The sequence below is a fragment of the Cyprinus carpio genome, chromosome A4 (assembly GCF_018340385.1).
Source record: "Cyprinus carpio isolate SPL01 chromosome A4, ASM1834038v1, whole genome shotgun sequence".
NCBI lineage: Eukaryota > Metazoa > Chordata > Actinopteri > Cypriniformes > Cyprinidae > Cyprinus > Cyprinus carpio.
In genome coordinates, this window is record NC_056575.1 from 10,375,980 (window position 1) to 10,399,690 (window position 23,711).

The window sequence follows — 23,711 nt, forward strand, 5'->3', positions numbered from 1 at the left end:
ACCACCTGTTTCCCATGAAATCTGAGGTCCAACATGGCTGAAATGAAACATAACCTCTGTCCCCAGAGGATTAGAACACACACACAAAACTCTTCATTTGACAGGGGTGACCTTTGGGACAGCAAAACGCAAAGAAAAGAATTGGGGCGGGAGGGAGATGTTATCCTGCTCTATTCAGAGAGACACCTTTTTTTTTTTAGATCAGACGTGGTTTAATCCAGGCCGTCATTCATATTAGCTGCTCTGAAGGGCAGACGAATAAAAGAGTGAATGGACACCAACTCTTCGGGTCCTGGAAGGACTGGGGATTCACCCTCTCTCTTTACTTATCCTTCGCTTTCTATATCTCTCTGTCCTTTCCTCAATCAGTCCACTCAAATTCACACAGCTGCTCTCTTCTAGACTGTCACAGGGAAAAACCTCAGAAAGAGGCAAAAAGAAACACATTAGAGTAACAAAACGGCATTGCAAGCTGAGGTTGAATCATACTTCTGTGTGCTAAAGGTACTTTACTGGTGATGGAAAAGTATTATTTTTAAGTAGGTAATAAAACAGTATGGCAATACTGGGACTACCACATTTTAAAAACCATGCATAGTAGTCCCATGCATAGTGTCCCCACATACATTATGTATCCGCACTCACTGTGTTTGCAGGTAAACATAAGCGACAGCTAAAAACCTTAAAAACTACAGAATTACATTATTTTTATATCATATCACTATTTTATATACATATAAATGAAATATAAATATATATATATATATATATATATATATATATATATATATATTTTTTTTTTTTTTTCAATTAAGAAATTATTCATTTTAGTCAGGACAGACATAATGTGAAAGTAGAGATATTTTGTTACCAAAAATTGCAATTGCTGAACTTTCCATTCATCAAAGAATTAAAAAAAAAAAATCTGAATATTGGAATGATTTCTGAAAGATCATGTGACACTGGATACTGGAGTAATGACTGTTGAAAATTCAGCTTTGCCATTACAGGAATAAATTCCATTGTTAAACATATTCAAATAGAAAAAAGTTACTTTAAAATGCAATAATATTTCACAAACTTACTGTTTTTACTTTATTTTTAATCAAATAAATGCAGCTTTGATGAGCTTAAGAGCCTTCTTTTAAAAACCATTAATCTTTCCTCTGACCATGATTATAAATGAATTATATTAGTTTACATTTATTTTTAGGTTCGCATATAAAAAAAAAATTCAGTGGCAACTTTGGTTTGACATTTTTGCCTGCAATTTTGCTATTTCAAAAGATCAAATAAAACTCTCACAAAATCATCCTCCTCTGTAGCACAAGGGTTTATGTGTAATATGATTTAGAACACACTACTCCTAATCTTCCATATTATACTACATAACATGAATAGTATGCAATTTGGAATTGAAAAAAAAAAATGTGAGGAAAAAAACACTTTGCTATTCAAACACATCAGGTGAGTTTTTAACACTCAATAGCATTATGAATAAAATACCCACTCATCAACACAGCTGAATGGCATCTTCGCCATCTTTCTTTCTTACAATCTCTCCCTCACTATCCACAGATCAGGCGTCAAAAAGCAGGACAGCTCTATAATATCATAGGTGTGTATATATTTATTTATGTCCCCGCGTAAATCCCTCCGTCCAGCTGAAATGGTTTTTAGAAGAAAAGACGTAGATGTGGGTCATAAATCATAGCGAGCAGGCACTGGGATGACTGTGACACCGAGGGCTGAGAGAGACACACAGATATGAGATGCTTTATTACAGGAGGAGTGAGAAAAAGAGAGCTTCTGAATGAAAGGCAGGAAAAGGATGGAAAGAGAGTGCTTTAAATTATCCCATGGTTCTGCAGCCTTCCTTTTAACCTACACTAGCACATGAAGGACTTCCTATAGGTGTGCCAGTCTGTAGGGGATTCGCTCGGCCGCAGTACAGCAGGGAGAAATTGCAGACAAAAGGCACAAAGACGCCATTCCTGCAGCCTTCAGCTTATTAAAATACTAGCACACATTTCTCAAACAGTCTTAATTCTTGCAAATCAAGACTAATGAAATATCGGCCCGCCGGCGCGGCGTATTTAAGTCCGGTGTTTTACAGCCGGCCCCGGATGAACTCAGATTTCTCTCTTAAGAGACATGTGACTATCCGTCATCATTATGAGCACTCGCAGTCTAGCGGGGTGAAGAGGTTAAGCGTCCAATTCTGAAAAAAACACATGTATGTTCATTTAGGAGCTGACGGCGTGTGTGACAGGCAGACAGAAATCAAAACAAATGAAGCAGTTACGAAGAAAAATGATAAGCGCTCATTTTCAGAGTTTTTAAAATGTGATCCATCAGGGGCTCCGAAACGAACTCACATCGTCCCATTACCTATCGGGATGGAAGGAAAAGGTGGAATTGGGAAAAAAGAGAGGCTTTTGGATGGAGAAGATGAGCAGAGGGCTGATGCCAGGGTGAGAAAGGCAAAACAAAAAGATGAAGGGGTGAGAGGGAAGATGACAGAATGATGTATAGGTAATCCCAGATGGGGTAAAGATGTAACAGAGCTAAAAGTGGCCTGCCTGCAGTCTGGAGAGACACTTTCAAGATGATGAGCGTTTGATAACCTGTAGCAGCACCAGACATAACTGTGTGTGTGTGTGTGTGTGTGTGTGTGTGTGTGTGTGTGTGTGTGTGTGTGTGTGTCTGTGTGTGTGTGTGTGTGTGTGAGCTTTTCTTGTTGAGTGAGAAGGCCATTAACTCTAAGTTGATATTCTTTGTCGTTAAGCCATAGAATGACCTCTTTTAAAACAGAACATTTAGCTTAAATATTATGGCTGGTCTACTGCCGTTCACTTATATTTAGTTGTAATAGCTATAATTGCGTTCTCTGACACAGGTCAAGCTGTGCTTCAACAGGCAGTCAAACTTCATGGCCTTTTAAGAGGAGTTATTTCTTCTAAAGAGCAGCCTAATACAGTCTGAGATCTTGAGGTGTATGATAGGGTATTTCCAAGGAGACATGAGCAAATGCCAATACACAGTCTCATGTAGGGTCAGAAACAACCTCTATGAATGAATGCAAATGCAAGTGCTAGGGAGTCACAATATATAAGTACTGTAACACAAACAGAACATGTTAATGGGTGACTAAACTGGGTGAGCAGACACATCTACACCCATTCAGAGTATAGAAGATAGCAGAACATAGGGAGAGGTCGACGCTGTGAAACTGCTTTGGTGTGACAGAGTATGGCAACCCCCTGGGGACACAAGACAAACACACAGAGTGCATGCTTAAACACAGCATCACAGGGATAGGGCAAAGGTCAGCACTGACAGGTGGCTGGAGAAAACATCACACTCTTCCACTCAAGCATTTATCTGTAATTCATCCAGCATTCACGGCTGCATAGTTTGACAGGCTGTGTGTGTGCATAAGTCTGTGAGGAACAGAAGTTTTGTGTGTGTGTGTGTGTGTGTGTGTGTGTGTGTGTGTGTGTGTGTGTTAAAGAGTGTGAACAGCACTGAATGCATGCATTTGTGTGCATGTATGAACATTCTACATATCTTTACAATACACATGGGCCATGTACACACTATAAAGTTACAGAAGTGAAAACTGGGATACTGGAGTGAATCCTCTAAATTATCATTTTATATGTATATGAAATAGAACTCACTCTCGAAATTTGGACACCGTGGTAACCATAGCAACAATCTAGCATCTTGCATGTTTGGTATCCACTATTTTAGATCAAAGTAATATTAGAGTGAACAAAGATTTGTTATGTTTGGCTATTTTAACTAAACAACCATCAAGAAGATAACACATTTGGATTTAAGTTTATTATAGGCGTATTTGGCATTCTTTTATAGCAAGATCTGGCAACACTAATGAGTCAAGACGTACCTCATTCCCTTAGATTACGTTATACTAATTCTTATACAGTACATGTTTAAATACGTCATTAACACCTAGCTGTTCAGTTTGGTTCTACATGCACAGAATTTCTGTAAATGTCACTACCTGAATTTGTAGGTCAATTTAGCTGCAGTGTGTATGTGGCCATACTTTAAACATCCTCTGATTGAAAACCTTTGCTGGTCCAAGAACAACATTCCTATTAATCAATCATAGCTATTACCTTATCCCATATCTCTATTTCCAACCACTATTCCTAACCCTGACCCCCAATTTTCAACCTTAAAACCTATCTCAACATTTCCCAGTCCAGTCCAAACCCCTCCTAAATGTTTACCCTAAATCCTAACCTCTATTTTTTAACAACTAACCTCTTTCTTAACATCTTAATCCTCACTTGACCTTGACCTCAAACCCTCAACCCTACATTCTAAACTCTACTTTTACCCATCTTACTGTCAAATTCTTAACATTAAACCATATCTAGCCAACTGGTTGATAAATGTTATTCCAACCCTAACTTACCACTTTGTCTCTGTATTGCTGTTTCTAGGGGCTCCAAGTTTTGTTTGGCCTGCTAATGGTTATGAACATCACTACCAGTAAGATTCATTCCATGCCATTCCATGTTGACGTCAAATTAGTTTCTACACCACTAAAACCAACATTTTGGAGAGAAACGTTTATAAATAAAATCACCAATGCTTAATGCTTAAAATAAAATCATGTCAAAATTTCATGACATTGCCCTCTTGTTATGCACAACATTCAAGAAAAAATTTACAGATAAAAATACGATAAAAGAGTGTTAAATACAGTATGACAAAATAAAAGTAAATAAAAATAAATCAAATGGATACGTTCTTATTCAAATACACATACATCGGGAAGCAATTATACCAGACTGATTTTCCAGAAGCCAAACCCACATTCACATCAAAAGCTTTTTCAGCTACTAAGAGAATGAAGACGTTGAAAAGACAACCATTTACAACTTCAAACAAAAGATTATTATATCAAACTTATGGCAATTCCATCATTTATGTAGATTTGGACCTCCATCTCTAGGGCAGTTTCATCTTTCAGAAAATCAAAAGGCTCAGACAAAATATACTTCATTCTTATTACCCAACCCAATTCCTGATAGCATCTTATCACCTGTTTTCCCTTTAGAGGGCGAATATTGTTGGAATATCCATTTGGGAAAAGCAATACAGATAGATGTGTTTCTAATGTAGAATCTAAACACACACACACACACCCGTGGCCCATCATTCATATATCACAGAGACTTGCAGTTTCTTTTCTTCTTTCTCACGCACATTCAGTTAAACCGAATTATTCTTGCAGTCAGTAATGCTTGCGTCTTTCCTCGTGTAACATCAGACCCTGAAGACATTTCATTACACCGAAAAAAACCCTCTCACATGCTCTCCTCCCTTCATCCCGTAATCCAATCACAGCGCTGCTAATGCACCTTTCTAATGCAATCAGCCAATCACAGCCTCCACTGTGGCCTCGCTGGTCACATGACACCCCGGCCCAGGCCTGTGCGAGGAACCATGTCAGACTCATGCTGTTTTAATGCATTTCTTAATGCAATTTAGCATTAGCTGTGCAACCTCCCCCCTCCCAACTCTGATTCTGTCCCACTGGACATCACAAATCAATTTCTGACATTTCTAAAGAGACGATGATCCCTGTGTTGGCACTGAGGAAGAGGGATAATGACAGCCTAATGCGATTTGTGAGAGCAGGATAGTCCTGAAACAGGCCGGCTTCCCTTCACTTCCCCTTAACCAACATGCATTACTTTTGGGGCTAATAGGTCACATTAAGACATATCGAGCTAAAATGTCCTGTAATTGTAGAGCTCTTCAGTTACATGTTTCCAGCTACAGTAGCCTAATGGCCAAGACTTCACATTAGCTGCGTTTCCACTGTCGGGCCAAAAGCAGGCGTGCTAGTGCGTGCCAGGGCCAGTCGCGTTTCCACTGTCACTTCTGGTGCTTGATCGGGCCTCGTCGGTGCTTCCTCGGGGCCAACAGCCCGGGTTTCCTGGCCCGACGAAAACCTTGGGCCAAAGCGGGCCAACTGGGGCTAGAGAAGTGGTCATGAACAAAGGCGGAGTTTCTCCGCATCTGGAGAGCGTCAGCGCCGTTCATTTCAGAAAGCTAACAGCTATAACACCAGCATTAAAAACTTTTTAAAATAAGTTCTTTCTAAATGTGATGTATATGCTACTGTGACTACAAATAAACAGAAACTGACTCGACTGAATAAGCAGGCTATTTTCATAACGCTTTATTTCTGTGTGACTAATTTTCAATCCTGATAAATTAATTAATTTTGATCAATGTATCACTTATTATAGTAAAACATTGATGCTTTTGGATTTAAATATTTAACAAAGCATGCAAACAAACGGCCGCTTTTATGTTCGTTTTGTGATTGCGCTAGTTCCAGTGACTTATTTTTGATTAGTTTTCTGATAACTTCTCTTTGTTGGTGAAATGATGGGGTTGCGTGACGTTATTCATGAGAGGCATGTGAAGGGCGGGTTTTAGTGAAGCGCAGCGGAGCTTCTGGCCCGACGGTGGAAACGCAGCGCAATTTTGGCCTCGGTGCTACAGGTCCGAGGCCATTAGCCCCACCCAGCCCGTTTGAAGCACTGGCTCGACAGTGGAAATGCGGCTATTCATGACAAGACTTGGAAGTTTGTCACAATAGATGAGGGAAACATCTATTAGTTTTGGTAGATTAAAAGGGACTGTAGATTCAAATTTTGACCAAAAATTAAATTCTGGTTATCATTTACTCACCCTCACATGTTTCCTTTTAAATACAAAATGAGTTATCAATAGCAAAATGTCTAAGATAAGATAAGATTTTTAGTTGAACAAGACTTTAGTGAATAACAGCTTAAATTTGCTCTGTTCCTCACACAAAGCTACCATATGGCTTCAGAAGAATATAGCGCATGATTTATATGGGCTGCTTTTATAATGGTGCCCTTGGTCTCCATTCACTTCAACTGTATGGAAATGAGCAGCTTGGACATTTGGCGAAAAGTCTTCTTTTGTGTTCCACAGAAGAAAGTAAGTCATACAGTTTAAAAAAGAGATATGGGTGAGTAAATAATGAAAATGTTCATTGTTGTCTTTAAAAAAAGAAATGATTGTACTGGTATTATAGTGTGTGTAATCTGTTTTGTTGCGTATGTATAAGAGAGAGGAAAAACAACAAAACATTAATGTTCATGCCATTGTTCTGTTTATGTGCATAACATGTCACAAAATAAATAAAAAATACCATAAAAGTAAATAATAATAAAAAAGACCTGTTGAACAATAATCATATAGACCCACATAGATAAAGTTTACAAAATAATGAATGACAGCATGAAGAATATCTGTATTTGGACTTTGAGATGATGAGTGCCAGAGTGTGTCATACTGAACTCACTTGAACTTGGCGTTGACCTCTTCTGCTGCCTTGTGATAGTTTTCATTGGTCACCTTGTAGAACTGGGCACTCTGAGGAAGGGAGAGAGAGAAAGTATGTGTCAAAAACTTAAATATTGTATGTGTCCTTATTCTCTCTGATGTCTCCTCCAATATGAACAGTAGATAAGAGAACATTTATAGACAAAAAGCTCACACAAAAATTCAAATCAGCAGCAGGTTCAACCCTACTGAGTCTCAACCTCAAAAAGAAAAAAAGAAGAAAGAAAGAAAAAAAAAACTCAGTTAAAATATAAATTAAGCAGTTTTTGTTCTCCGTGCAGCACAAAGAGAAATTTGATTGCTTTTAGATCTCAAAGAGGGGAGGAAATCAAAGAGGTTCTTAGTGAAGTGTGTCAAGATAGGTGGGCAAAAAACAATATCCTTACAACCTGGAATGGACCTTGATAAAGCATTTGTATCGATGATTTAACAATAACTGACATTTCAAAGAAAATGGGCAGAATGTCAGATTTATGACTGAATTTGAGGATGTGACAACAAAACCTTGCTCAAGCTACATCCATAAAGAGAGCTCTCAATCACAGTGAGACAGGTTCATCTTACATTCACCATCTCACACACACAATCAATACAAATGAAAGGCTATAACCATGAGGATCAATAATTATATCTTGGGCTTTTAGTGAAGCTACTGTATAGCTTCTGATGGACTGTGCGTCAAGTAAAAATCATTTGTCAGAAATGTGGTATGAGTCCAAAATCAGTTTCCTGCCAAACATTCCAATGGTGGGTGGGTAGATAATTTACCATAAAAGACCCTTAATTATATTTACTGGTCAGAAAAAAAAGTATTATAATATTATATTTAACATTTATTTACATTATTAATAAAACATTTTAAAAATAATAGGCAAAAACAACAATAAAAACTTAAAAATGTAATGAAAAACAAAATGTAATGAAAGGCAAAACATTTTCTGCTTGTAAGTGTTAATTTGGACCCTTTGTGAAACTACACTTTATTACACTACTGGATGTAGGAAGTTGCAAATGGCCAAAATAATGATTTATTTCCCCTTGAGTAGATATTGACATAGTAGAGTAGTCTGCCATCAAGCCTATTACTGGAACAACACATTGAGAGTTAAAGACGACATCAGGTACAAGCTTGACTCCGAGGGGCCTGATATTAGGGAACAGCAGCAGTGATTTAAAGAGCATGTTGTGATGATGCAGATCTGATGGGAGGAGTCAGCACTAATCAAGGCTACACACTCAGAGGGCACTGGTCTGCACAGAAATTGATTATGTGGATAGCAAACCAGACCTCCACACATACGCTAAAACCCCATGACTTGAGCAATGGTGTAATTTGGGAGGTCTGCCATTTCCCTTGATTAATGACAGAGTGGGATACTTGCTGATTTTGATTTCAGAGTTGGGCCACACTGATTTAGAGGCCCCTGCACCAATCTGAGAGCTAACATTTTACCACCCACATGCTCTCTTGCGAAACCCTAAACCCTCATCTTCATATGCCAAAGCAAGTGTAGACTGTAATCAGATTATGATTACAAAACCTGATCTTACACATCTTAACAATAATAAAAAATAAGTTTTTTGTTTTATAATTATTCATTATTTTTGCAGATGTCATCTCTTTGATTAGTTAGTTAGACCACATGATTTTGTTTTTATTATTAATGTCTGTTTAGCTTTTATCATTAATTAAAGCAGTTTTGTCTGTCGGACCAAATGACTTTGTTGGTCACACCACATGACTTTGATTTTGCAGACAAAAGTGTTTTAGTATTTAAACAGTTTCATCTGTTGGACCACATGAATTTGTTTGCCGCAATACATAACTTTATTTTGCAAAAGTGTTTTATTATTATTTATTATATATTTAAATATTGATAATTAAACACACTCTTGTCTGCTGGTTACACCACATGACTTTAATATGACATGATTTGAGAAGTCATGTGGTCTAACATCATAGAGAGGCTTTGATTTTGCAAACAAGTTTTATTATTTCTTCTAATATACTTAACAATTCTAATATACAATTTCTTTTATTATAATTTCTATTCTAATATATTTTCTGCAAAATCAAAGTCATGTGGTGCGACCAACAAAGTTATGTGGTCCAACTATCTTATAGAAAGACTTACAGAAAAAAAATGTCTTCCTACTTTATATATATTTAAGAAATATAATAAAACACTATCTGTAAAATCAAAGTCATGTGATCCATCTAACTTCTAACTGAGAGGCTTTGATTTTGCAAGTGTTTTTTTCCCTTTCTTCTTATACAGTATGTAAAAAAATAATGATAAAACGTGTTTGTCTGCAAAATCAGTTGTGTGCTGCAACCAACAAGTCAAGTGGTCCAACAGACAAAACACTTTTAATAAAAATCTAAATCATGTGGCATGACCAATCAAGTCATGTGATCCAATAGACAAAAGTGTTTTGATAGTAAAACACTTTTGTCTGCCAAAGTCATGTGGTGCAACAAACAAAGTCATGTGGTTCAACTATGATATATGACGTTATAAAGTTGCAGTTATATTACCCTGCCATTTTTCACATTTATTTTAAGTCAAAATAAGCCATGTGATTTGAGGTACTGTTTCATTCATTAAAATCAAGTCCTTTACCTGTTCCAAAAGCAGCTATCAGACTCCTTTCTCACCTTCTGTTCACAGGCATCTTAAAATAAAACTTTATTTAATCTGGTGCACACAGGGGTGTTATTGACTAATGAAAGAACCTCCTAAAAGCTACTCCTGCAACTGACGGTGCATATAGGTGGTGTTTTCAAATTTCATGTTCAAATTAAATCTCGCAGGCTTTATAATGAGAGATCTGAGCAGTGGGGCAGTAATCAGCAGGCTGTGCTATCTTTCACAGACCAGAGAGGATGTGGAGGGAAACCCCCGCTGAGACAGCCATTATGGCTCAACAGCACGGTGGCCATATTGGCTCTGCAGTGCACCGGCAGAGGAGTGAGACCGAGTTTTAACAAATCAAAGCTGGCGACTGAAAACAGGGAAGGAAAGCTCAAGCAAGGAGGCAATCCTTCCATCACAGCCTCTTACTGCGGGAGACTGTGAAACAAAACAGACGAGTGGAAATGTCCCAAACAAGCAGAAACGCTGTAACTCAATATCACTGCATAAAACAGCCATTCCAAGCATGGAAAACATTTTTAGAGTGATATATTAGTGACATTTCAACTCGTGCAGAATGCCATATGGGTTTGGAACAACATGATGGTGAACAAATGATAATACATTTTTAAGTATTCAAATTTTTACTATGCTTCTGGCTGTCTGGAAGTAAAAACAAGAGGACATGAGTATGAACGCAAAGCTCAAGCTGTGTCTCTCGACTAGATAAAACTCGGCTAATTAAATTAACGAGGTCTCGTGCAGAGACAGACGCTGTCCCTTTCCAGTGTCTTGTCTACAGTGAAGAAGAGATAATGACCACACACGGCTCTCAAATAAAACAGCACACACTCTTCACTTAACAATGCTGTCAGTAAGCACAGGAAACAGAAACAGAGTTTTACATGCAGTGAAGTGTGATTTTCAGTGGGTATAGAAAAGAATCCCATCATTTTAAAATAATAAAATTTGTTTTCCTTCCAACCCTAAAATAAAAAAGACAGATTTTTTTTTTATCCAGCTGTATTTACATCCTACATGTCAGAAATCAATATAAAAACAGAATCACTGAGTTGGAAAAAGGATCAGAATTTTGTTGAACAACCTTTTGCTTTAATTACAGTCTTTAGTCTGTTGGGATTTGTCTCTACTAACTTTACGCATCTAGACTTTGTTATAAATTCCTGCGACTGCTTCAGAGTTTCTGTAGGCCTCTTGGTCACCTCTCACCAGTTTCCTCCTGGCTCTGTCGTCCAGTTTGGAGTGACGTCCTGATCGAGTTCCTTCACTTCTTAATAATAGACTTTACTGTGGCAGCCATTGATAAAGCCTTTGAATTTTTTTTTTGTATACATCTCCTGACTTGTGCCTGCCCACAACTGGATCTCTGAACTGGAGATCTTTTGACAGTGCCTTGCAACCCATAGTTGATTGCTTGCTTCAGTTGCGCTACAAGGACTGAAATGCTCAAGGAAAGCTCTTTTCATGCTGAGCTAATCAAAATGACCACAGCTGATCACAGTTGAACAAAAATGTTTGTCCAGTGAATGGCAGATTATCATTCAGTTATTCATAATTATTGTCAATAACAATAAATAAAATAAATGAAATAAAAAATAATTACAATTGATCAAATTCTTAATTATAAATTAAAAAAAAAAATAATTACAATAAATAGTAAAAAGACATGTAATCATATTATTAACTGAAAACGCTGACTTTCTGCCTTAAATATTATTAAATAATAACAATTAAAAAAATGAAAAATTAATAAAATTATTAAAAAAAAAACAACAATAATAATAATAATAATTTATAATTATAATTCAGAAAAGAGTTTTTTGTTTTGTTTTACAACAAAACAATAATTAATTTTTTGTTTTGGTTTGTTTTGTAATTGGTGGTACAACAAAACATTAATTGATTCTTATATGAATGTTAAAATATTCCAACAAAATATTGTGTTACTTGCATTTTTTTGTCTAGTATATATAGTTAAGACTGTTATAAGGGCTGTTGTATCTTTAAAAATAAAATAAAAAAGTTAATCCAATTATTAAGAACTGGGATTGCAGAGTCAGAATCACAGATTCCCAAATTTTGTTACCAAATCTCCTAATATTGTGTTGCAGGTGCAATGCACTATGGGAATTTTATCACTGAGACTGATTGGCTTGGTATGCGGTCAAGATTATGATGATTTTCTTACACATTATCAAGCCAGACCATAACAATGAGAAAAAGAAAGAAGTGTTAAAGAAAAAAAAGAACGACTTCTAATTCTGAGCAGGCAAACATACAGCCAAAGCCACTGCAGTCAAGTGCCCTTGAAGTCATTAAAATTCCATCACTCAGACTAAAAACACTGTATTAGTAGCTTTCTTCAACACCTCAGACTTCAGCTCTCTACTGTGATCATGGAGCATTACAAGAAATACACAAAACTACCAATGATGTGATTGAGGAGGGGAAAAAACGCTCAGTTGAAATATGAGATGCTTTACAGAGAGTATTGAGTGAATATCACTGGTGAATATATATGTAGAGTACATATATAGATATTGTTTCAAAGGCAATTTGAGAGGCCGTACCAGTAAGTATGCTGGAGGTGGCAGCCGCCGCCTCAGAGCTGTGATGGGCTGTCAGACCCAAGCCACTGATAAACGAGCAAACTCGATTGAAAGAGACATTTAATATATATCAGCGTTTTATTCTCTTCTCTCTCTGTATCTCTCATTCACTCTCTTTTTGCTTTTCGCTACTGCTCCTGTTACAGTCCAGTGGTTAGAGAAAGAGTGGAGAGGAGAGACCAGGAGGAAACAGTAAAATAGAAAACACCATAATATTGTGGTACTGTATATTCAAAATCAATCTATTGCTTCCCAGAATGATTTGCGAAGTTGCTGCAAAAAACATTTTTTTAGTTACATTCTTCCACTCTTTTTTTGTTCCAAAAAAATTTTTCAAGAACATACTGGTTGCTCTATTCCATGCAGATACAACGAATGGCCACAAAAAGGACACAAAGCTCCATAAAGTACAGTATAAGCTTCCATACGACTCATATGCTGTATTACAAGTCGCCTGAATTATTTGTATGAGAAATGGATGTAAATGTTAGTAATTATTTACTGAATATCTTGATATCTGTCGTAGCTCTCCTTGGCATGCTCATCAGGAGCAATTTAGCAATTACAAAGCAAGTCTGACTTATGAATGAATCTTTTTTTTTTTTTTTTAATAAATGAATCCATTAATCTGGTTCACGAAACTCAACTAAATGAGCCACAAATCAGACATCGAATTCAAACTAAAACACCAAAGACAACTTGGCCACAAGTCAATATTTGCAGCGAATATTAACACATCTTTGGCTACTTATTTTAATTAATTATTATTTTTATTATTATTTATAATATTTACAATTTTCCTATTCAACAACTGTTTTTATTAATGTTAAAAGGTCAATATTTTTCAGTGAAAATACTATTTTAATTATTTTTATTTTCATTGTTGAAGACAAAAATTATTAGTATTAAATGAAATTAATTTTATATACATTATTTTCTATGATTATTATTGACACATACTTTAACTCAACTTGTATATAGAATATGCCATGATATACTGTATATATGGTCCTTAATCTTTTCTAAGCCAGTATCTTGTGTAAAACCCAAAGCATAGTGTCCAGCTAAGCGTGTCTCTCTCAGAAGGGCTGAGGTCTGTGTATGTGTTTGTGAATATGTCGACACAGTGCCGGGAACACTGAACAGAGATCGTTGAGTGATTGATGAAGCTGCGAGTGATCAATAACACCTCCACATGCAGAGCTGAAATGGTCTGAGAGCTGTCCTTGTAAAGAGACAGAGAGACTGGGCTAAAGCTAACAGCCGTGTGCAAGATCAGCTAGTTTCATGGACACAGGATAAGTCTAATCAGACTTAAATGGAGCTTTAAAAGAATATTCTGAGTTATTTTCTAACCTAATGTCTATGGACTGCATTTGTGGCATGCTGTCAATAACCACAGACTCATTCTTTTATTGCCTGCAAACAAACAGAAAGCACAGTTACAGTAAATCAATCATAATGAAAGCTTTTTAGCAGCTTATTTGGACTACACAGATCCAGATCCGCACTGATTATACTGTGCATTTAGACAACAACATGCACTGTAATGTAATTCTGTTAAGTGCAGGTGCTCCGCTATTTTGTTGCAATCATGTTTTTGTTTGTTTCTTCAACAACAAAATTAGATAAATGTGACCCGTGCTGGCAAAATGAGTTGGAATGTGCATGGGCTAATTTTGAGCTACAGGCAAAACACACACACATCTATTAAAAACTCTGTGTGTGTGTGTGTGTGTGTGTGTGTGTGTGTGTGTGTGTGTGTGTGTGTGTGTGTGTGTGTGTGTGTGTGTGTGGTGTGTGTGTGGTGTGGTGTGTGTGTGTGTGTGTGTTGTGTGTGTGGTGTATATATATATATATATAAAAATGTATATATATATAAAATGTATAATGTATTTTTTTATCCTTGCTCCAGACTTTTACATCTAAGAAAAAAAAATGGTATCATTAGCAAGACGAACCTACCATTACATTTAAAAAAAAAACAAAAAAAATGAATAAACATTTCCACCACAGAATACTATTAATCATAGTACATAATTTGAGATTTATGAGTCACATAACACAGAATTCTCCAGTTGCATATATACGCCCAAAGTTTAATATTGCTACAAAATAAATGCATTAATTTGTAATTAATTTGTAAATATCATAATTTATTGCAAAAAGAAACTAAAAAGAGTGTTTTACAAATGAGTTTTTAGTTTATTTTCTTATAATCTAAATCTTATAAAAGGTAAATCCACAAAGCCTAAAAGACAAATAAACCGTAGAAAAATGTTTTGCTGATATGAACGTAGGTGAATTGCAGATTAAATGAGTTGAATGAGCACCAAGAGATATGGAAACAAAGGGCTAAACTGTTTGAACACCTATGGACACATAACCAACACTTTAAAATGGCTCATCACCAGAGATCGACCATTTTTGCACACTTTCACACCCCCTTCTGGGAGCTTAGTATGTGTATGTCCGTTTGAGGACGGAGAGTCTGAGGTGAGGAGAGGTGGACGCCTCCCATCCCAGAGGCTCAGAGGAGGATCTGACCATGAGCTGCAGGAGGGTGTCAGATTGAGGACACAACAAATGAGCGAGCAAGGTTGCCGAGGGCCCTCAGCCGCACATTACAGATCAAGACAGCCTGCCTCACCATGATATTGTAGAGCAAGACAACCTGTCTCACCTCTGCCTCTATATAACACAGGAAAGGCTGACTCACATTCTCCCTCTATAGCTCAGGACAGCTCATCTCACATTCTACACCGTGCATTAGTGAGTTACTGTCAAGCATTACGTTTATCATATTGTGTTAGTGATAATGCAGCACTTTAGTGTTCATCGCTATATACGTATTCAGGAATTGTGGATAATGTAACTGCAAATGTATAGGTCATACCCTTTCCTTCAGCTTGGCCACTTGCTCTCTGTAGAAAGCGTCCTGCTTCCGGAGCTCTTTGTCTCTCTCCTCCAACTGTCTAGCCTGTGGAAAACACACACATAAACACACAACTGGATTCAGTACATATTCAGTACAAATTGAAAAAGATTCTGTTGAAATTTCTCTTTTTGTGCACCATGAAAGAAAGTCAGAGTACTGTGCTGCTATGTGGAGAGTCCTTACACATAGCAGCACAGTAGATATTCTCTATCCTGAAGAGATGCACAAAGTCATTATGGCCTCAGGTTGCTGGTTTTGTGAAAGATGACATGGACCTTTGATTATTCCAAGGGCATCAGTTCATGACAGGGTTCATGTGGGAACGCTCACTAAAACCATCTCTGTGTGGTACAGGCTTAGCTCGTGTATGGATGTAAGAGACAAAGCGATAGCATCAGCAGTGGAAGAATAGAGAATCTGTATGGCCTTAACCGTGATTCTCTGTCCTATCGCACATGCCTCTCCCCCTCCGTCACTCCTGACCTTCAGCTACTGGAAATGACCCTTACTAATTTATAACACACTCAGAGAGAAGATATACTGACAGCCATGTTTACGGATTTTTATTTATGGCTTTAAAATGTATAGAAATTTTTTATTTATATATATATATATTGCCATATATATATATATATATATATATATATATGATATATATATATATATATATATATATACCCCATCAGTACAGACCAAAAGTTTTGAAACACTTACTATTTTTAATGTTTTTTGAAAGAAGTTTCTTCTGCTCATCAAGCCTGCATTTATTTGATCAAAATACAGAAAAAAAAATGTAATATTGTGATATATTATTTACAATTTAAAATAATTGTTTTTAAATTTATTATGCTGTAAATTATCATTTATTTCTGTGATGCAAAGCTGAATTTTTAGGATCATTATCACATGATCCTTTAGAGAAATCATTCTAATATGATGATTCATTATCACAAGTTGGAAACAGTTCTGCTGCTTCATATTTTTTTCAGAACATGGTGATACTTTTTAGGATACTTTGATGAATAAAAAGTTAAAAAAAAAAAAGAAGAAGAAGCTTTTGTTTTTAAAAATATAAATATTTTGTAATAACAATATACACTACTGGTCAGTAATTTGGGGTCAGTAATTTTTTTTCTTTCTTTTTTTTAAAATAAAATCAATACTTTTATTCAGCAAGGATGTGTTAAATTGATAAAAAGTGATAGTAAAGAAAATAATATTATTAGAATATATATTATACATTTTTTTTTATTTTATTTTGAATAAATGCAGTTCTTTTTAACCTTTTATTCATCAAATATATATTAGAAAGCAGAACTGTTTCCAACAATCATAATAAATCAGAATAGGAGAATGATTTCTAAATTATCATGTGATAGACTGGATGTTACATGTGACACTGAAAATTCAGCTTTGCATCACAGGAATAAATTATTTTTTTTTAAAGTATATTCAAATAGAAAACTATTATTTTAAGTTGTAATAATATTTCACAATATTACTGTTTTTCTGTATTTTTGATCAAATAAATGCAGGCTTAATGAGCAGAAGAAACTTCTTTCAAAAACATTAAAAATAGTAATGTTTCCAAACTTTTGGTCTGTACTGTATATACATGGAAAAATGTGCACAAAAAATGAAAAACATAGAGAAAATTATCAATTTAAATTTACATTACTATTATTATTCTACTCTCTAAAACCAGGTCAGAAATCATGAGATCAATCACAATTATGCTATTTTATTGACAGCCACAGTTTTTTAAGTGTGCATAAATAATCTGCTATCTACTCAATTCATACTAAATATCAACCAAATAATAAATAATATTTCAATAATTTGCTTTATCAAATCACTATTAACATTCTGGTGGGTTTTTCAAAAAAAAAAAAAAAATGTGCACTTTAGTTACAGTTTTTTTTTGTGATTATGTTGTGTTGGTCATCTTGAACTTATGTTACCATGTAGCAGCGTGTTTGCAGCATCATGCAAAAGTTCTCAATTATAGACAGAACAATTCGCATTCAGCCATGATTAATTTATTTCATAGGCAAAAGTGCCTCAACAATAAGAATTATTTTTTTAGCTGGTGTACAAACACAATGGCAGGACATCAAATGAAAGAAAAATGATGATTAGAAAAAAAATACCAGCAGTAAATCACAGAAAAAGAGAGAGAAAGAAGGACAGAGAGAAAAAGTGTTTTTAGGCATGCAGTACTGCAGCAGGAAGCAGGTTGAGACAGATATGGGATGTATAAATCAAACCTCTTATGCCTTACCTTTCTCTCCATCTGCTGGAGTGAGGGAGAAGAAAGAAAAGCACATAAAGAAAGAGAGAGAGAGAACAGCAATTTAACGATGAAGTTCCTATAATAACATTCAGTATTCAAAGGCTGAAGTTCACTCACGCACACACACGCGCACACACAAACTGCAGTGTGAAGCAGTGGGGTGTTTGCTGTAGAGCAGGGACACAGGATCAGCTCTGTGTTATCAAAAACTGTCGCAAGGTGAGAAAGAGCTCTTCGCAACAAATCTCATCTAACATCTAAACCCTGCAATCTGATCTAATCTAAATCTAATCAGAGCAGAGGGATCTCCATCAGAGCTCTCATGGAGGCCTGTGCCGCTGATGAACTTCTCACTGACTCTCACTCACTGATATATATATAAACCCGCAGGTAAGTCTGTCTTGATTTCTAGGTCACTTCGAAGTGTTAATAATCCCAAAGAAAATTAAACTTCTTCATCTTCCCACTCATTTTCATTTTGTTATAGGAAAGGTAACATTACCACATGATTTTATTAAACTACACTTTTCTATAGAAGACTGGTGTTTACTATCTGCTTGGGTCTTAGAGGTCTTTGCAAGGGCATTTTTAAATGGCTGCTAAGGTATTCTGATTTGCTTTTGTTTTTGTATGTTTCTATGTTTTCTAGATGGTTGCATCTATGATATTTTGGTCTTTAAATATTGTTTCGTTCCATCCTTCAATGTAAGTCTACAGAATTTGAATGCGTTGCTCATCCAAAATCATAAAATATGTAATAGAACAACACTTTGGAATAATAAGTGTGTGATTTCTTGTCCGTTGAGAGCACTGCAGCAAAGTGTAATATTTTTGAAAAATCCTTAACCATAAGCAAACACCACTAGTTTGACATTTCATCCCCTTACTAGGGATTTTATAATAAACTAAAACAGAAAAAACGCAAAAGCTACTAAAATATTAAATAAATTCAAATGAAAAAATATTTAAAAAATGACTGAAATATCTGTAATATTATCTGCATGAAACTAAAATAACACCGCCTCTTACACATACACCAAAATGACTAATTATCCACTGAGATTTGAATGGACGGTGGCCATTAGATATCAGCATGAAGCCTAAATGTGTTGCAAAAATAAACCCAAAACAGATATCTGGCTATTGGTTAGCATTATCTAATAGCCTACATAGTTTATGAGGCCTAAGTGATATCATTTTATTTATTTTTATTTATTTATTTTTTTTGTTCACAATAAGACAAATAACATGCATTAAGAAAATAAACAGGGTCAGTTTTGATTTTACATTTACGTTTAGAGTGGCACATGACACACTTGAGCGTGTATAACACGGTTTAAAAGCAACACAACCAGTGTTTAATCAAGTCCTACAGTTGCAGCCATGAAGACGGACTTTACTGCTCCAAAAACACCCATAGCCCTCGACAGAATCAGTCCAACCCTCTGGCAGAATAAATCTGACCTCTGCACTGTTCCCGTCCAGCACACAGACACATTCAAGTCTGCGAGCCAATAGAGGCCCTTGCGTGGGTGAGAAGCATTGTGGGTAATCAGTCAAGGAGACATTACAGCTCCAAATTTTCTATGGAAAGAAATGCAGCCACCATCAATGACCTTCAGCACACATACAGAGCAGCTGCATTCACAGACCAGTAGGTAAACACAGTGAACGCGTATCCAATGAGCAATTAAAGAACAGGGAGGCGCTGCCACCGATGTGCGCACAGGGATTTTCCTTCTCATTCAACGCATCATAGAGGGCATATGGCAGCCCTCCGATGCTCAGTCACACAGGCTGTCAGGATTATTTCCATCACATCACACTCATTCAGTCTCCTGCAGGTCATATAATCACATTACACTGCTAACAAAGGCCCCTGAGTCACATGACCAATATGCTCACTATTATCCAGCTAATGAAGAACAGGGAGTGGGATGGGAGGCTGAGAAATGAAAGTGAAACTACAAACATTGAGAACAAGAGACAGGGAGGATGGGAGGGTGGACAATGAGAGTGATTTATCATACAAGATGTCACACCTCTCGTGACGTTTCTGGATGGAGAGAGAGAGAGAGGCCCACAACAAACTGCAATCCTGCTGTTCTACAAAGAACAAACTGCTTCCCCATCAGAAGAGAAATGAGCTCAAACAGAAACGATCACTGCTTTTTCTTTCCCCCTCAGGCCCAATATAGTTAGTGCTATAGTCAGCTCTTTCAATTCCAGTCTGTTTGCGAATAATGCATCACATTGAGACTAATACTCAAAGCAATCTGTGTTGAAATAAGCCACTCAATCTGTTTAGACCAAACTGAAATGATAACTATAAATAAGCAAATCTCAGACACTTGTCCATTTTTTTTTTTTTTTTTTTTTTTTTTTTGCTAAACCTGCTATTGGCAGGTTAATCGAAAAAAAAAATTTAAATTAAATAAATGTGTATATGTATATGTATATGTATATGTCAAACAAATAATTTGTATTCTGATTTGTTGGCACATGGCATTCTAGATAAGAAAAAAAACTTTGATCTTTGGGCATCCCCAATTTGTAGTCTTTTGAAGACGCTTTTACTAGGTCTACATGGCTTTTATTGTCTTGAATTTTAGTGATTAGATTTTACCCATCTACAGGTGCTGGTCATATAATTAGAATATCATCAAAAAGTTTATTTATTTCACTAATTCCGTTCAAAAAGTGAAACTTGTATATTATATTTATTCATTACACACAGAATGATATATTTCAAATGTTTATTTCTTTTAATTTTGATGTTTATAACTGACAACTAAGGAAAATCCTAAATTCAGTATCTCAGAAAATTAGAATATTGTGAAAAGGTTCAATATTGAAGACACCTGGTGCCACACTCTAATCAGTTAATAAACTCAAAACACCTACAAAGCCTTTAAATGGTCTCTCAGTCTATTTCTGTAGGCTACACAATCATGGGGAAGACTGCTGACTTGACAGTTGTCCAAAAGACGACCATTGACACCTTGCACAAGGAGGGCAAGACACAAAAGGTCATTGCAAAAGAGGCTGGCTGTTCACAAGAGCTCTGTGTCCAAGCACATTAATAGAGAGGCGAAGGGAAGGAAAAGATGTGATAGAAAAAAGTGTACAAGCAATAGGGATAACCGCACCCTTGAGAGGATTGTGAAACAAAAACCAATCCAAAAATGTGGGGGAGATTCACAAAGAGTGGACTGCAGCTGGAGTCAGTGCTTCAAGAACCACTACACAAAGACGTATGCAAGACATGGGTTTCAGCTGTCGCATTCCTTGTGTCAAGCCACTCTTGAACAACAGGAACAGCGTCAGAAGCATCTCGCTTCAAAAAGGACTGGACTGCTGCTGAGTAGTCCAAAGTTATGTGCTCTGATGAAAGTAAATTTTGCATTTCCTTTGGATATCAGGGTCCCAGAGTCTGGAGTGCCAAAAGCTTCCAGTACCTGGTTTAAGGACCATGGTATCCCTGTTCTTAATTGGCCAGCAAACTCGCCTGACCTTAACCCCATAGAAAATCTATGGAGTATTGGGAAGAGGAAGATGCAATATGCCAGACCCAACAATGCAGAAGAGCTGAAGGCCACTATCAGAGCAACCTGGGCTCTCATAGCACCTGAGCAGTGCCACAGACTGATCGACTCCATGCCACACCGCATTACTAAATCAATCAAAACAAAACCAAACCAAAATAAAATCTAAAGCTGAAACATGCTCATACTTTTATTTTTATACTTTTCAGTTGGCCAAGATTTCTAAAAATCCTCCTTGTATAGGTCTTAAGTAATATTCTAATTTTCTGAGATACTGAATTTTAGGATTTTCCTTAGTTGTCAGTTATAATCATCAAAATTAAAGAAAATAAACATTTGAAATATATCAGTATTTGTGTAATGAATGAATATAATATACAAGTTTCACTTTTTGAATGGAATTAGTGAAATAAATCAACTTTTTGATGATATTCTAATTATATGACCAGCACCTGTATTATGTTAAGAATTATATTTCTGAAAAGTTACTGGCCTTATTAGCTACATCATGTATTTACATCACATTTGGCGGTTGATGATGTTCATTCTGGGGCCAAGTTTCCAACATTAGTATATGCAGAGTGGCAGGTGCTACACACAGCAAAAAGTCTGGCATTATTTCCTATAATTTTTAAAGATTTTCTGGCATCTAGAAATAGAAGTATCTGAATAATACTCCAAATTAAACCTCATCACTTCACTGTCTGAATAAAAAAAATATAGACACTGTTGATGGGTGAATGTGGGAAGTTGTGCTCTATGTACTCATCTGACTTGTGTCAGTAGCTCAACATGAGTTGAGTTTGCAGCTTTTTTTTCTGAGTGAAAAAAGTTTAGAGTTCTGAAAGTTGACATGATTTCAGTATACAACGAACCATGTTACTTCAAAAGGTCAATGAAAATTTGATTTCTCATTTTACGACCCGTTAAAAACACTGCTATCCCTGAGACAACATTTGTGCTGTTTTGTCGCCCACTCACACCCATTATAACAAAAACTTTAATGGCATGACTCAATTCGGGTTATTTTCAGTGCTTCAACAAAAATACAATAACTATAAATGTAATTCCTATTCATTTATACACATAAATGGGCAAGCCAGACACCCAGTGTGCCAAAGATAGGCATTAAGTTGACTATAATCTAAACTATTTTTTTAAAGACACACCCAGCACTATCAACAAAGGTATCTTTTGTAAAATGAGCAATAAAAACAGATGCCCAGTGACATTTATCATTCCGGATATGCGTAGTGAGAATTCAGCATGGCCCAAAGCAACAGATGGACTGCATTTCTTCTAGCTCTCTCCAAAAAAAAAAAAAACTTTGATATAATATGTCAAAAAACTTTGTTTTATGACTTCAGCATCAGCACAGGAGACCCTGTGGTCAAATTAAACGAGTCGTTTAGAAGGAAGAGTGTCTTTCTGAATATCAATTAGCTGCAGCTGAATAATTAAGAAGAGCAATGTTTTTAATTAGCCGAGTGCTACAGAGTTTGAGCTAGTGTAAAATGTACTGACATAACAGGTAAAAGCATGCACTGCATCAGGGAGATATTTTAAAAATGCCTCATTCTTCCTATTTCAATCCTTCTTCATCCATTTCTGTTCCTCACGTCACCTGTTTTGTCATCTGCTCTCCTTCGCAAAGTACAGTGACGTTTCAGCAGCACAAGTTGGGTCAGGAAGGATCATGCCATGCCTCTTCTCGACCTGAGGTGAACCCTTCTTAATGAAACAGAAAAAACGCTCACAAACATTGCTTGCAGAGACCCACGCATATGATAACAAATCAAAGCTCTTTGTTAAAAACGTTGTCTCCTTCCCCACGACCTTCGATGGCCAAACCGAACAAGGTCAGAGTTAATCAGGCCCCGGCATCCATCACTAGGAACAGAGTTGCCAGAACAAACACAGGAGTTCACCCGTCCAGCAGGCACAGGTCAAAGGTCAAATGTCGGGCCACAGCCAGCCTGTTCTGATCTAATTGGCACTGAGAAGAACGGGAATAAAAGTGATAATGAGAGAGCGTAAAAGTGTACAGTACGTTAGAAGAAAAACATGTCTGATTGTGTGAGCAGAGTTTGATTTTAGGAGATTCCAAAAATCTTATATCCCATCAATATCCCGTTTCAGGAAGCTCAATGCAGATAAAACATCAATGTTCCTTTAACAAGGTCGATTTTTGCATGACGATGTGCAAATAAGGTAGCCCTTGAAGATTTCACACAGTTT

General features: G+C 36.4%; 1 protein-coding gene across 1 annotated transcript in view; it reads right to left on the minus strand.

Moving 5' to 3' along the window:
• Window positions 1-23,711, minus strand: part of LOC109073499 (carbohydrate-responsive element-binding protein-like) — a 55,032-nt gene that overhangs the window by 7,001 nt on the left and 24,320 nt on the right. Inside the window, exons 5-7 of the mRNA XM_042736427.1 lie at window positions 17,917-17,931; window positions 15,594-15,677; window positions 7,391-7,461 (exon numbers count right to left, since the gene is read on the minus strand). Of these exons, the coding sequence (XP_042592361.1) occupies window positions 7,391-7,461; window positions 15,594-15,677; window positions 17,917-17,931 (170 nt within the window). The remainder of the gene's footprint in view (window positions 1-7,390; window positions 7,462-15,593; window positions 15,678-17,916; window positions 17,932-23,711) is intronic.